This window comes from Hipposideros armiger, unplaced genomic scaffold, assembly GCF_001890085.2.
Source record: "Hipposideros armiger isolate ML-2016 unplaced genomic scaffold, ASM189008v1 scaffold_22, whole genome shotgun sequence".
Taxonomy (NCBI): domain Eukaryota; kingdom Metazoa; phylum Chordata; class Mammalia; order Chiroptera; family Hipposideridae; genus Hipposideros; species Hipposideros armiger.
This window is the reverse complement of record NW_017731372.1, coordinates 6596760-6611550: the sequence shown is the minus strand read 5'-3', so window position 1 is coordinate 6611550 and position 14791 is coordinate 6596760. Positions and strand designations below refer to the sequence as shown.

At 37.3% G+C, this 14791-nt stretch overlaps 2 protein-coding genes across 2 annotated transcripts in view; one reads left to right on the top strand and one right to left on the bottom strand.

The window, feature by feature from the left end:
* Window positions 1-2070, bottom strand: part of INTS7 (integrator complex subunit 7) — a 59590-nt gene extending 57520 nt beyond the window's left edge. Inside the window, exon 1 of the mRNA XM_019635457.1 lies at window positions 1853-2070. Coding sequence (XP_019491002.1) covers window positions 1853-1946 — 94 coding nt within the window. The 5' untranslated portion in view covers window positions 1947-2070. The remainder of the gene's footprint in view (window positions 1-1852) is intronic.
* Window positions 2071-2190: 120 nt separating this feature from the next.
* Window positions 2191-14791, top strand: part of DTL (denticleless E3 ubiquitin protein ligase adapter) — a 45851-nt gene continuing 33250 nt past the window's right edge. The window contains exons 1-5 of the mRNA XM_019635461.1: window positions 2191-2453; window positions 6975-7100; window positions 7911-8009; window positions 9515-9576; window positions 9658-9778. Of these exons, the coding sequence (XP_019491006.1) occupies window positions 2402-2453; window positions 6975-7100; window positions 7911-8009; window positions 9515-9576; window positions 9658-9778 (460 nt within the window). The 5' untranslated portion in view covers window positions 2191-2401. The remainder of the gene's footprint in view (window positions 2454-6974; window positions 7101-7910; window positions 8010-9514; window positions 9577-9657; window positions 9779-14791) is intronic.

Here is a 14791-nt window from a genome sequence, read left to right as displayed (position 1 = left end):
AAATACTTTAATAGGTCAAGGATGAAATGACTCAATATTTAAAACACTAAACTATATTCTAACGAACTGGCAGTTTCTGTTATCTAATTTCTTAACAACTTTAAAAGGTATAGCATGGTGAGATGAAAAAGAACAAATTTTGTTCTTGTCTAGTTCAAATTATCTTTCTGAGCCTGAGACTCATCTATGAGGGCACTGCTGGGAGGATTGAACACAATCACTTAGTATCTAGGACTGACACCTGGTTTACAGCTAAACAATAGCCATCCATTATTTATTTAAGGTAAATTTATATTATTTTGTTTTTCTTACCACAATTGCAAATTTTTAGTAATTAAACAAATTCAAATTTCTCATTTCTTCAGAGCCCCCCATCCTGATCTCTGTTCCACAACCACTGTCTTACTGTTCTTAGGGGATGAGCCCACCTGGGCCAGAGTGGTAGAAAATGTCTGTAGAATTGGTAGGAATATAATATTAGCTATCCGGACTTGAAAATCTCACTAGGGAATACGCAAGGAATGATCAGAATGGGGAGGAAAAGATTATGTAGTGTTTAAAAAACACGCTTAATGTTATAATTTTATATTTCAGAGGGTAAAAGCCCTATAGCTTTGGTAAGAGAAAGTTCACATCATTTTCTTGGCTGATGGGGATGTACTAAAGATTTTGTATCTCAACCAAACAAATATTACAATTGGAGTGGTGACATTATGTTTATCAAAAGTACTTGAAGGCTTTTATAATAGTCTGTGAAACTCTTATCTAGATCAACCCACTAGAAATGTTCACAGGTTAAAAAAGAAACAAAAGTTCCACAAAAGTTAATAGTGTCCAAGTCAGAGCGCTGGGAAATGGCTCCAAGTGGACTTAAATCAGGCAGATTCTTCTAACCTTTAGTCCAGTTCTCAATACATTATACAATGGCTATATTAATCAAGATTTAATTGTATCCCAGATAAGGTTTTCTCCATTCAATAAAAATCCTTAAAGTACACTGAAACAAAGGTTTCATTTTAATAGATGAGTTCTTTATTAACAAATATCTACCCTTGCCTGCCATATCCATATCTAAGAAGGCATATCTCTTTGCATTTAAGAAAGGCTTCTTTTGCGCACCATTGTATCACTTATTATCTACACCAGTCTTGCCAACTCAGTGGTATTGTACCCATTCTGCAGACAAATAACCAAGGTTGGGTAAAGTCAGGTGACTTGTCCATGATTATGAAATTAGTAAAATTGAAATTCAACTCATTCTAATTTCAAAGCTCCTTCTACTACACCAAGCTGCCTCTTACCCCCCCACACACACCCTTACCCGCCCCCTTTAAGGAAATACAACTGGTGGAATTTGTCTGCAGGAAAATTAGCAGAGGCTTTGCTTTACAGATGGTCTTGGCTATTTAACCTGCCTGGTAAGCCGCACGTAATAGAGTTACAGAAATCAAATAAATCGCTGTAAAGTCGGTGCAAGATTATTATTCAGCTCTTGGTGAAAACCTGGTTTCAACTAAAGGTTCTGAAGAATAATTTCACAATTTCAATCCAGCATTCTTAAAAACTTCTTGGAAAATCGGGGTACTGTGCCCCCAAGTGGTCAACACAGGCCTATCAGTGGCACTCGCTACTTGTTCAGCTGGTGCAATGCCAATCCAGCAACGCTGCAATTTTCCTGCAATTTCCCAAAGCGGTAAAAGCCCTGGGATTCACCAAAAGCACAGGCGCGCGCACGCCCCGCCCAGGGAAGCTTTGCGCATTCGTCTTCCCGGCCTCTCCCCAGGCTACCACCATCTGGTGGCGCCGCTTCCTCCCACTCCGTCTCACCCGCTCAGCACGCTCTTTCGAATACCTTTGTCTAATTCCATAAGGGCAGAGTTAGCATCCAACTCCTGTTCGCCATAGCCGGCATCTGCCAGGAAAGACTTAGTTGAGTGTGACGCCATGACCCGAACAGTTACTCGATGAGCTTAGTCAAAAAGATTGCAAACTCTGGCCCAGCACCGCCATGTTCTCCCACCACCTTCTCGCGGATTTTTCCTCCGCGCTCTGTCAAGCTGTGTTACGCATGCGCCCTGGTCATCCCGCCGTTCGCCAGCGCCTCAGCAGCTCCCCGCGCAGGCGCTCAGAGAGCTCTTGAACTCTAGGTTCCCGCGGCTAGGAGAAAAGAAGGCGGGGATTTGGAGAGGGAAGTGACTCTGCGGCGCCCGGACGCTGCTCTGGGAGCCAATCAGAGGGCGTGACGTCAGTTTGGCGGGGAGTTTGGTGGCCGGGGCTTACAGTGGCGGGAGTTGGAGGCTATAACTAGTCCTCTTCTGAGAGACGCGAGTTGCGACTTCTGCTGAACCTGGGGGGCAATTTCAGGGCTTTTCCCTCTGTTGAGCCTTTTCCTCTGGTCCAGATGCTCTTCAATTCGGTGCTCCGTCAGCCCCAGTTTGGCGTCCCGAGAAATGGTGAGTAACGGCCCTAACTGCTGCCTGTTGCTGGCGGGATTCGCCTCTCCCGAAACACCTCGGACCGAGGCCGACTCCAGTTCTGGTTTCCAGCCCCCAAGTGAATTCGTATTAGCAAAGACTACTGAAGAAAGCTGCACTTTCATGCCCTCGGTACACTTTAATCGTAGTTTGGAGTTTTAAAATGTAATGTAGGCCGATGGAGGGAGGGAAGTTGTCTTAAATGGCCTCCCTTACGGTTTATGTCTATATTACACTTTAACTGGAAAAAGCGTGCGTACGTGCGTGTGTACCTCTCAATAGCTATGTGAGAGCGAGGAAACTCGAATTCATTGATTAATTCATTTGTTGTAGAGCCTTAGTGATCTACTTGTTATAGGTACACGAGTGAATCTGACCCGCCGTTAAGGAACTCAGTCAAGCGGAGAAAATGGAACGTCTGCTTCTAGCATGGTCTTAATTTTTTCTTTCCTCCCTGATTACTACGCGTGCATAAAAATTCGAAATTATAGGAGTGAAAAATGCCTATAAACATCCCCGAGATGACCACTGTTAAATAGTTTGAAGTACATTTTTCCAAATGGTTTGCCATGCCAGAGGTAGTATGTATTGTTATATATAGAAATGATAGAAAGATGTTTTGTTTTGTTTTTCCACTTTAACCGTGTAACTTGGGAATATGTACATGTTCGTATGTAGAAATCCGACTTATTCTCTACAGTTCTTGAGGTTCCTTAGGTTAAAGCATTGGCGATAAGAGCTTTGAGCTAAGGTTTGGGTATCATCAACCTGAAACTTTTTGGTTAGTTTCTGATGGGGAGTTACTACCCAGACTTATGTTGGATAGAAATGAGATTTCATTCTTTTTAAAGATGGCTAGGTCTACTTTCTCCTTGAAACCATGTGGAAAACAAAAAGAAAAGACTCTAATAAGGGAACTTCTTATACTTAAGGCATTGGTCTAGGAAAAGGATATTGAGACAGTAGTCTCTCAACATCCTGCCCCCAATCTAAAACTTTATACCATCCTTACCAACTTCCCTCTTAAATTAATCTTTTAAATTGTATTCTAAATACCTCTCTCTCGCTCTCGCTCGCTCTCTCTCTCTCTCTCTCTCTCTCTCTCTCTCTCTCTCTGTCTCCCCTGGGACCTTGCTTGAGTTAACATCTCTATCCCCTGTGTCATATGTGGCAATACAACACAGTGTTTAAGAGCTCTGTCTTTGGAGGTAAAATTCCAGCTTCACTCATTACTATCTGTGTGACCTGGGACAAGCTATTTAGCCTCAAATTTTTTTTAACACATTTGCCCCTAATTCACCAATGCATCCATTTACTTCTTCCTTCTCATTCACAAATTCTCATCCATGGTTTAGTGTTAGGCTCTGAACTTCATTCATTCTTGTATATTATGCCCTGATCGTTATAAGACCATCTCCTTTTTCCTTCCATGCTGGTGTTCCATCCTAGGTCCCTTAGCTCCTTCCACCTGCTCCCATGGGTGATCATCGCCTTAACCAGAGCTGCTTCTGCTACTACCTAGACTTTACATCCCCTCCTGTAAAAGTTGTTTGTGTATCTTCACTCATGTGGTCAGTCCCACGAGCATATCAAACTCAAATACTAAAACCGAACTCACTTCTTCCCAAACCTGCCATATTACCTACTTTAGGCAGTGATTCCATTATTGTGAAACTAGTCTTCCCAGCCAGAAGTCTGAGAGTCAGTAAAAATTCCTTCACGTTCCTCAAGATACACATCCAGAAAGTTTCCTTAAAATCTTCTGAATCTGCCCTTTCTGTCCCCACTGATTTTGCCTCTTCACCGTATCTTGGATCTGTTCTATGCTTACCATTCCGTTTCCTTAGGCCGAGCCCTAATACCGTCTAGTCTGGACTATAACAAGTCTCCCAAATGGCCTCTTGGTTTCCCTCTCTTCAGTTTATATTCTCCACGTCACTGCCAGTGATCTTTCTAAAATGGAAATCTGATTCCTCTCCCATGTATTTTTAAATTGGTATCTAAAGTTTTATCATAAATTTAAACAAATATAAAGGATCTAACTTTGGGCCATATTATGAATATTGACATTTTAAAATAAAAATGCTACATTACTCTTTAAAAATGTATCTCGTAGAATGTAAATACTATAGTGATTTGAAAACCACATCAACCATTTTTTAAAAATATGAACAAACTCTTTTAACTGTTAGATATTCTACATAGTTGCTTTTTTCTTTGAATTTATTTCCACTTATTTCTTCCAACAAAATTTATCCTAATGTAATTTGTTTTTAAGCTTGGAAAGTTATTCTATTGATCACCCTATCATACTCCTTGTGTAAAAAAATATACATATTTAAATTGATACTGTCTGATCGTAAAGGTCTAAGTTTTAAAAGTTCTTCAGGATTGAATTATCATTGCAAGTATTAGTAGCATGAAATTAGTCAAAATAATATAGATTACTAATTTTGATAAATAATTATTTGACAAAAAGTAAAATTTTAACAGAAGTATATCTTTTTCAAGCAATGCATTTGGGTGTTCATGATGTCTTTATTAAAAGAAGTATCCAATTGTCTCTCATTTGGGGTCCCAGAAGTTTTTATACCTTGGGTCAATGCAAGGTGTAAGATTAGGGCATGGAATGCCTTTCTTTTGAAAGGGGAAGAAAGGCAGTGATGAAGGGAGAGGAAAAAAAGAGAGCCTCAACCTTTCAGAGAGATCAGTTTTAGAAGTGCATGTACCTGGAATTTGAGTATCAGGAAATTGATTCTCTGGAAACTCTTATGTCTTTGGATACGCCTCAAAAAATCTGCGTGTAATCTTAAGTTGTATTGTACATTGAGTAAATAATCGGCTTTCCAAATGAGTGTTGTGGGGGAAAGCATTACAGGCTCATGTTGGAAACAGCATAGCACAATAAAGATCCAAAAGTAGTTTAAGGGGCTGGCCCAAGAACGTGTTGGGATGAGTGCAGAAATGGAGGGGACTAGTTACTAAGTCATGTTAGACCATTTGTTAGTGTTTGAATATTAGTCTGGAGGTGATGAGGCAGAGTTGAGGGAATCACTGTTTAATTGTAAACAATTAGGTCTCCATAGCATAACATTTCTAGTTCCACCTAAATTATTTGATTCAGTTCTTTCAAATTCATGTATTGCAGTCATTAGATCTTTTTAAAAAAATTCCAAACCACAAGTAACTTTAGAACAGGGGCTTTTGTTTTTAAATTTATCCTGTAGATGGGTATTTTTTTAACTCTACAATATAACTACTGTATTCTTCTCTTAGTGGTCTTTAATGGCTCATTTACAATGATATCTGGTCTTGAGGTAATATCCCCAGGGATAATTACTAACTATGAATTGAATTTCTTTGCCTCCTTTGCACTGATTCCTTCAGGTTATCTCCATGAACATGTGAGATTATATCAGGCTAAGATGTCTTCTCCAAACAGTATTTTTGATGAAAAGTGAGAATTGAAAGTACCCTAAAATGTAAGAGAGTTTGCTAATTATTTAGACAGCTCTCAATAGATTGTAACTTCATTGTTTCCCTCTATGCTTTATAAAACATTTGGCTCTCAGTAACTATTTATTGAATCAATGTTCCTTTTCTATAAATAAAGTTTTGACCCACATATAAAAGTGATAAATCTTTGAAGATGGTTTACTATTTATACCATACTGCACATTAGGCTTCTGACCCTAACAGGAAAAACTTTCCCTCCACCCTGAAATTCTTCCTTTCTCTTATATATTCAATGAAAATTTACTCATCTTTCAAGACTTTTGCTTGATTTCACTTTCTCCAAAACTCTTCCCTGACCCTACTACTACTACTAGCCAGAGCTAACTGATTGTACTCTAGGGGTAGGTATGTAATGCTTTACTTTAAAATTGTTTTAAAATAATTAAGATACTATGACTTGTTGCTAGCAACATTTTAGAATCCTAGAATTCCAGCTCTGGAAAGGAAAGAGGAAGTGAAATTAGTATTTACTTGTGAATATGCTAGTTGCTACAGTAGGCACACTGACGTGAATTATTTCCTTTTAACTCTATTACCATTGGATTATATATGATTATGTTGCTATTATAGTAACTTAAGAGTTTGCAGTAATGTTGCTTTAGAAACTCTAAAAACATAAAATTTTAGTTGAAGAGAATGCAGTTTTAATGGTGTGGTTGTTACCAAATGGTGGGGGAAGAGGTAAGATCTTTTTTAATGTGCAGAGGCCACTTGTTCTTTGCAATCTTCAATGTGCTAGCAAGTCTCCATTTAAATGGTAAGACCAAAGCTATACCTCACCAGAATTTGAGAGTACTCTTTCATTTATTCCTTCGATACCTTAGGAAAATACCAGAAACTGCATTCTGGAGGACAATAGATTGTAAGTGGATCTATATTAAGTATACAGAGTTTTTTAAAACAAATATTTACCTCTGCATTTGTTAAAAGTACTGAAATGTGATGATATATTGGAATTCTGTAAGGAATTGTGTCTTATTTTAGGTTGGCCTTCACAGTACCCTCTCCAGTCCCTTCTAACTAGTTATCAGTGCAACTCTAATGATGAACACACTTCTTATGGAGAAACAGGAGTCCCAGTTCCTCCTTTTGGATGCACCTTCTCTTCTGGTAAGAGAATTGCTATCTAGCTAGGCGTGGTCAGAAAAAATCTATTTCACACTTAGAGGAAAAATATGTAAGGGTGTCCCCCTTTCAAGAAAAGGAAGTTAGATGGTAGAGTTTTTCTAATAACTGTTCTTCCTGATTTATGAAATAGACTTTTCTTAATCTCTATGCATAATTATGTATTTTCTGTAAAGCACAGGACCATTATAGCGCCTTTTTTTTTTTAACTGATATAGGAAAGCAGTTGCAAAGGTTCAGCCATCATGAAAACTGTTTTACCCAGTAGATACCCCTTTTGATCTGATTGAATCTATCTTTCTGTAATGCATTGGGGAACATATGAACAGAAATAGAAGTTCTTTTTACCACTGTTAATATTTTAAGAGAGGAAAAGTAAATGGTTGTGGAAAGGGAATTTTAAACTAATAGACTCAGCCTGCTGGTGGCCTGTATCATATACCTTTATATGCCATTGGCCAGTACTACTTTTGTTTTGTTTAAGTACCCCCCTTGAATCACCCCTTCTCTGAATAAGAGATTATCTGAAGATAATTTTGGTGATTTTGAGTCATTTACTAAATTAGATATTATGGAAAACTTTAAGCAGTTTTTAATTCAAATTACCTCTCTATTGTATCAGATGCCATTTCGGTAGAATGATCTTTCCTCTTTTTAAGCAGATTGTGTTTTACCTAATAGCTTTCAATTAATCTATATTGTATTATTTACATAGCTTTTATATTCAGCTCCAAAACTTTTGTGTAATTTACATGTTGTGTTATTTACATATTCTATTCTTTATTTCTTATTTAGCTCCCAATATGAAGCATATACTAGCAGTTGCCAATGAAGAAGGCTTTGTTAGATTATATAACACAGAATCACAAACCTATAGAAAGAAGTGTGTCAAAGGTAAGTCTAGGTCTAAATTTTTGTTTTAACATTTTTAATTCATAAAGCCTCAAGCAAATTATTATTATTTGAATACATTCCCAATTATATTCACTTCTAATTAGGTGTGTTTAGGGACAGGCTAAAAGTAAATGTGAATTGCCTTTCTGTCAATAAATGTTAACTATGTTTACTGAAAGTTAAGAAAAATAAATTTTAGGATTAAAAACAGTTCTTGTTTTAAAAAGATTAAATCTTTTATACTTACTGAGGTTGGGGGAAACACTGCTTTAAAATATTTGGGGCCAACCAAGGGGCTCAGTTGGTTAAGAGTTAGCTTAAGAGTGCGAGCTTTGAGCAACAGGGCCACTGGTTCGATTCCCACATGGGCCAGTGAGCTGCGCCTGAGCTGAGTTGCCAGTAGGTGGCAGGATGGCTCAACTGGTGAGAGCACATGCTCTTGACAACAAGACTGCCTTAGTTGCGCCCACCCGCAACTAAGACTGAACTCGGCACCTTGAGCTGAGCTGCCACCTGGATGGCTCAGTGGATAGAGCGTTTGCTCTTAACAACAAGGCTGCTGGTTTGACTCCCGCATGGATGGTGGCTGAGCCCACCTGACACTAAGATTGAACACAACACCTTGAGCTTAGAGGCCACGAGCTGCCGATGGGCAGCCAGATGGCAACTGGCACCCTCCACAACAAAGACTGAAGAACAACAACTTGGCTGGTCCCCTTCTCCAATTCCCCAATTAAAATAAATAAATTAATTAAATATATATATATATATAATAAAATATTTGTATTGACCAAGCATCTTCTAGATATAAGACAAAGTTCACTTACCTTAAGAAGCTGATAATTGGGAACTAGTAAGTCATGTTGAAATAACTAAAATAAAACAAAGACTACAAATGATGTAGAAGTACAAAGAAAATGCCATAGGAGTCAAAGAAAAAGCTCTCATGTAGAGAAAGGGAGGAAAATTTTTCATGAAGGAAATGACATTTGAGTTGGATTGTGGTATATAGACCAATGGAGATGGAATAGGACACACCAGGTGGAGGGAAAAGCATTAGGAAAGGCTTAGAGATAAGAAAGACTAGGATATAATAAGGAAATAGGAAGTAATCCAGTTTGGTTGAAATAAGATATATAGAGAACAGTGAGAGATAAGCCTTGTGACAGATGAAGGACAAAGCCTGCACAACCTTGAGTGTCAAATTGAAGTACTTTATACTTCATTCAGAAAGCACAATGAAGATTTTTGAACTGGAAAATGTTTCAGAAAGATTTCATTAAAAAAAATACCTATATTGCTAGTTACCTTGATATTCAAAGGAACTTGATATCATAATGGTAATGCTATGTGTTAGTGAATGTTCTGTATTGTATCACTCTTTAAATCTTCCTTCTTCATTATAATATTCTGTGGCCCATGGACCATAGGGTGCTGGCTGCTATTTATATGACTCCCACAGAACATAGTCTAGACGTTTCACATTCTCCGTTTTCTTTGTTTAGAATGGATGGCTCACTGGAATGCTGTCTTTGACCTGGCCTGGGTCCCTGGTGAACCTAAACTTGTAAGTGACTTTCATTTTATTGGGACCTAAGGAAATACTGGTAGAGGGTTGCTGTATTAAATGATGATTTGTTTTTTAAAGGTTACAGCAGCAGGTGATCAATCAGCCAAATTTTGGGATGTAAAAGCTGGTGAGCTTCTTGGAACATGCAAAGGTCATCAGTGCAGCCTTAAGTCAGTTGCCTTTTCTAAGTTTGAGAAAGGTAGGTTTGTACCTATCACCTTTCATCTCCTTAACCTCCTTTATGACGGGATAATAAGAAGCCGAAATTGTGTCCCCTTTGCCCTATCAATGTTGCTACTTTACCTACATAGATGATTGAGATTCTAATATGACTGAAAACCTAAATGCAATTGAGTTGGGTCTTATTCTTGTGGGCATTATCTCCAGCTTGTTCCTGAAAGTCAAACATCTTCAAGTAATTTTTTTCTATAATCTTATAGATAAGGTAAAAACGTATTAACAGCCACACTACCTCTGTTCAGCTCTGAGTGTCTGTTGTAGTCTAAACCCTGTACTAGACACTGATTAACTCCATTTGTAAAATAGTTACTTTAACTCTACTTGTAAAACTTAAATGGGATGTGAGACTGGGGTGGGAAACCTGATAAGCTGAACATAATTCTCTACCTAACAATTTATCATGTAATTACTCTAAATGGCTCAATTCCATATGTTCCCAACTATTTTAACTCAAAATTGATCTTTCTATATTTATTTTACTATTATAATGGAGAAGGAAGACTTAAAGAGTGATGTAATACAGAACACTACTGTAGCAGTTAGGGTATCTGAACAGAGGTATCTGAACGAGCTCCTCAGTTCTGGATTTTTGTTTTCTCCTCCATTTATTTCTCATTAATTTTTTTACAAATAGACCAACAACCTTTCATCTCAAAGAAGTGGCTGAATTAATCTGACTTTAATCTCAGAATAATAGAGAAAAACACTACAATCTTCTTTATCATTTAAAAAAATACTCTTTTTAATAGGAATACTTCTACTTATTCACCTGTGCACTCAATATTAAACTGAGTTGTTGAGCTGTTTAATCTACTGTGGTTGCTGTTGAGACCAGAACCTTGAAAAGGAAATATATGTCATAGTTTTTTATCTTGGTGTAACTTTTTATGAATATATCCATTGTATAAAGTTAGGTATGCTTGTGTTCTAGTTTGCTACATTCGTGTGTCAGAGTTCATTTTGAGTTATGAAAATAATTTAAGATCAAGAACATTTACCTAAATGTAAACTTATTTAAATGGTAATAGAAAAGGAAAACACCTTATCTTTTGGTCTCTGTTTGATTTTTAAAACTGTGTACTTTGAATCTATGCTAATGTGTTCTAGTAGAAAAAGCACTGAGTTAGAAATTGGGGCAGGTGGTTTTTATCATGGTCCCAAGTAGTCCACAGGTGCCCTACTGTAAATTCGTCTCGTTGGACACTGCCCCCAAGGACACATAGTTTAGTTAATAAAACACAGATTAGATTTTAGCTCCTACTTCCTCAGCCAAGTGTCCTTGTGCAGGGCACACTTTTACAACCACACATAGAAGCCATGTGTTTTGTTCTGGTTTCTACCTCTTGGGCAAAGTCATTTTTATCTCCCTGGATCTTCATTTCCTAATTTAATGAGATTAATACCTATTCTACTTAACGTAAAAAAATACTATAAACATGAAAGTGAGGTGAGATGTGAATGCATTAAAAAAACAAAACCGAGGACCATATAAATACTTAGCAGTTTCTTTTGTAGGTAGCATGGTAGAAAAGATCATTGATCCAGTTCTTTCAGCCCTACATGGATACAAATAATCCTAATAGGACATAGTCATACTAGTGGAATTTACCGTCCCTAAATATCTACCACCTGAAAGCAAGGAAAATTGACACAGGTGTGTATTTTGTGTGGCTAAAGTGGTGCCAGAACTTCTTTGTGGATAATTTAAAATGATTATAAGTGTACTTCTATTCTCCTCCTACAAACTTACTTTCAAATTTGCACCTTCTTTCTCATTCTTCGTTCTCCAGTTTATGGCCAATCTTTCATAGGCCACTGGTTCTCAATGCTGATTGCACATAGTCACCTGGGAAAGTTTTTTAAAATACCAATTAAATGTGAATCTCTGAGGAGTGAGCCAGGTATCTATTTTTAAAATTTTTTTTAATTATAGTTGACATTCAGTATTATTTTATATTGGTTTTAGGTGTACAGTATCGTGGTTTGACATTTATATAATTTATGAAGTGATCCCCCAATAAGTCTAGTGCCCACTTGGCACTATACAGTTACTACAGTATTATTCACGATATTCCCTATGCTGTACTTTACATCCCCATGAGTATTTTGTCACTACCAATTTGTATTTCTTAATCCCTTCACCCTTTTCACCAGCCTCCCAACCCCCCTCCCATCTGGCAACCATCAATTTGTTTTCTGTATCTATGAGTGTTTCTGTTTTGTTTATTCATTTATTTTGTTCCTTAGATTCCACATGTAAGTGAACATTTATATGTGGCATCTATTTTTTTTTAAGGGATTTTCCTCCAGGGATTCTAATGTGCAGCTAAGGTTGAGAGACATCCTTGATGACCTTACACTCCACAGCTCCTGTATCTTCAAGCTTTCCCTCTCTATTGACTCTTTCTCCACAGGAAAAACTCAAGCACATCTGTGGCCTGTCCCAAAAACATCTTAACCTTGTTTTCTCCTTTAGCTATCATCCCTTATTTTCTATCTCCTCTAAGTTTCTTAAGAGTAATCAAAAGATGGCTAAGTTTCCTCATCTCAGTGTGGTTTAATCTGTTTTCCAATCCCATTTTTCTCCCTGAAATCAGCCTTTCTTTTACTTGTGCCATATTTAACTTCTGGCCATTTAAAAAATTTTATAAGGCTCTTTTCTTCCTTGGAATCTGTGATACCACTCCCTCTGGTTCTCATTCTTTCTGTTTATTTCTTCATAATTGCTTTTGTGAACTTTACCTCTTTACCTAATTTGAAGTGTTAGCATGACCCAGGATTTGGTATTTGGCCTTCTTTTCCTTTCAGTCTCTACCTTCTCCCTGGACAGTTTCATCTCTTCCAGTTTTGTTTTGTTTTCCTCCCCACTTATATTGAACCAGATTATATTTGCAGCCTTAACCTTGCCTTCAATCAACATATCCAAACCTGAACTCATGATTCCCCCTTGCAACACCATCTTTACCCTGTCCTCTGATATCATTTCCTTTCAGCCTAAAGAACTTCCCTTAACATTTCTTGTAAAGTGAGCCTGATTGTAATGAATCCCCTTTGTTTTTTCTTTAATCTGAAAATGTCTGTATTTCATCTTCGTTCTTGAAGAATATTTTTGTTGGATATAAAATTCTGGGTTGACACTTTCTTCTTTTCATTCTTTCATTGTTTCTGTTGAGAACTCTGTGGCCATTTAAGTCATTTCCCTGTACGTATTGTGTTGTTTTTCCTGACTGCTTTCAGGATTTTCTCTATTTTAGGTTTTCGGCAGTTTGACAATTATGTGTCCCGACATGTTTCCCTTTAAAGTTATCATGTTTGAGGCTTGCTGAGCTTTTTGTATATGTAAATTTACAAGTGTGTTTCACTGAATTTGGGAAGTTTTCTGCTGTTATTTCTTGAAATATTTTTCTGTACAATTTTCACTCCTCTCCTGGGACTACAATTACTCACATATTAGACTTTTTAAAATTGTTCTATGAATCCCTGAAGCTTTGTGACTTTTTCAATTTTCTTAAATTTGAGATATAATTAACATACTATAAAATTCACCCATTTAAAGTGTACATTTCAATTATTTCTAATTTACTTACAGAGTTTTGCAACCATCACCACAATGTAAGTTTAGAACATTTTTATCAGCCCAAAAAGAAACCAGAACCCATTAGCAGTACTTTCCATGTACCTCCTAAGCCCTACAAAATCTAAATCACTGTCTGTCTCTATAGATTTAACCTATTCTGCACATTGATATAAACGGAACCATACTATATGTGGCCATTTGTAACTGGCTTCCTTCACTTAGTGAAATGTTCAATTTAATTTTTCTTTTTACTTCAAATTGAATGATTTCTATTTTTTGTCTTCAAGTTCACTGACTTTTCCTCTGTTCTCTCCATTCTGCTCTTAAGCCTATCCAATGAATTTTGCCATTTCAGAAGTTGTGTTTTTCAGTCTAAAATTTCCATTTGTTTTTGATATCTTGTTTCTCTGCAGAGATTTCTCACCTTTTCATTGATTATGAATGTCTATTTCTTTACTTCACTTGACATAGTTATATCTGCTTTACAGCCTTATCTGATAAATCAACATCTGAGTTTTGGGGTTGGCCTCTGTTGATTTCTTTTCCCTTAAAAATGACTCATTTTCCTGGCTCTTTATATGTCAAGTAATTTAAGGTATACCTTGGGCATTATGAATGGTATGTTGAACTCTGGATTCTGTTATATTACTCAGAAAAGAGGTGATGTTTTTGTTTTAACAGGTAATTAACTGAGTTAGACTCAAATTGCAGACTGTCAAACCTGTAGGAAGGCAGTGGGTTAGATCTCAGTTCAGTTGTGTAATTTAAGCCTTAGTTGCAAGCTGCTTTTAGTTTTCCCTTGCGTATGTGGTTCATGGATCAGCCAGAGACTGGCGCTGCACTTAAACAAAGAATTAGCGTTTCCATTTCTCGGGCTCTCTCCAGGGCAGCCCCCTCACTTGGCAGCTCTTGTTGCCTCATGTCTCCTTCTCCTAGTTCCTCTGGCTTGAAAGATGTTTTTTTATTGGCATCTTAGCTGCATGGTACTAATGCTGCAACTGTGGCTGCCCTCAAGGTAAAACCACAAGAGACTAGTAATTTACCCCAAGCCAATCACATGCTTCAGGTATTCTCTCCTTCAAAAATTGCATGGTTTTCTTCAGTGTCTATAGAGCCTTCAGGTAGTTTTTTATATTTTTTCCAGAGTTTACAGCTAATGCAAGTGGATTGGTTGGGTAAGTGTTTACTTTTCCACCCAGGAAGCAGAATTGATTTGGTTTAATTTTAAAGTATAGAACATTGAGGATAAATTGAAATTCTCCTATATTTCCTTCTTTAATCCCATTGTCCTCCTCCCATCCCCAAAGGCAACCCTTTCACAAATTTTCTATGGATCTGGTCCATATTTTTATACTGAGACAGTACAGCTTGGAGGTTTGGAGTACAGGCTCTGGA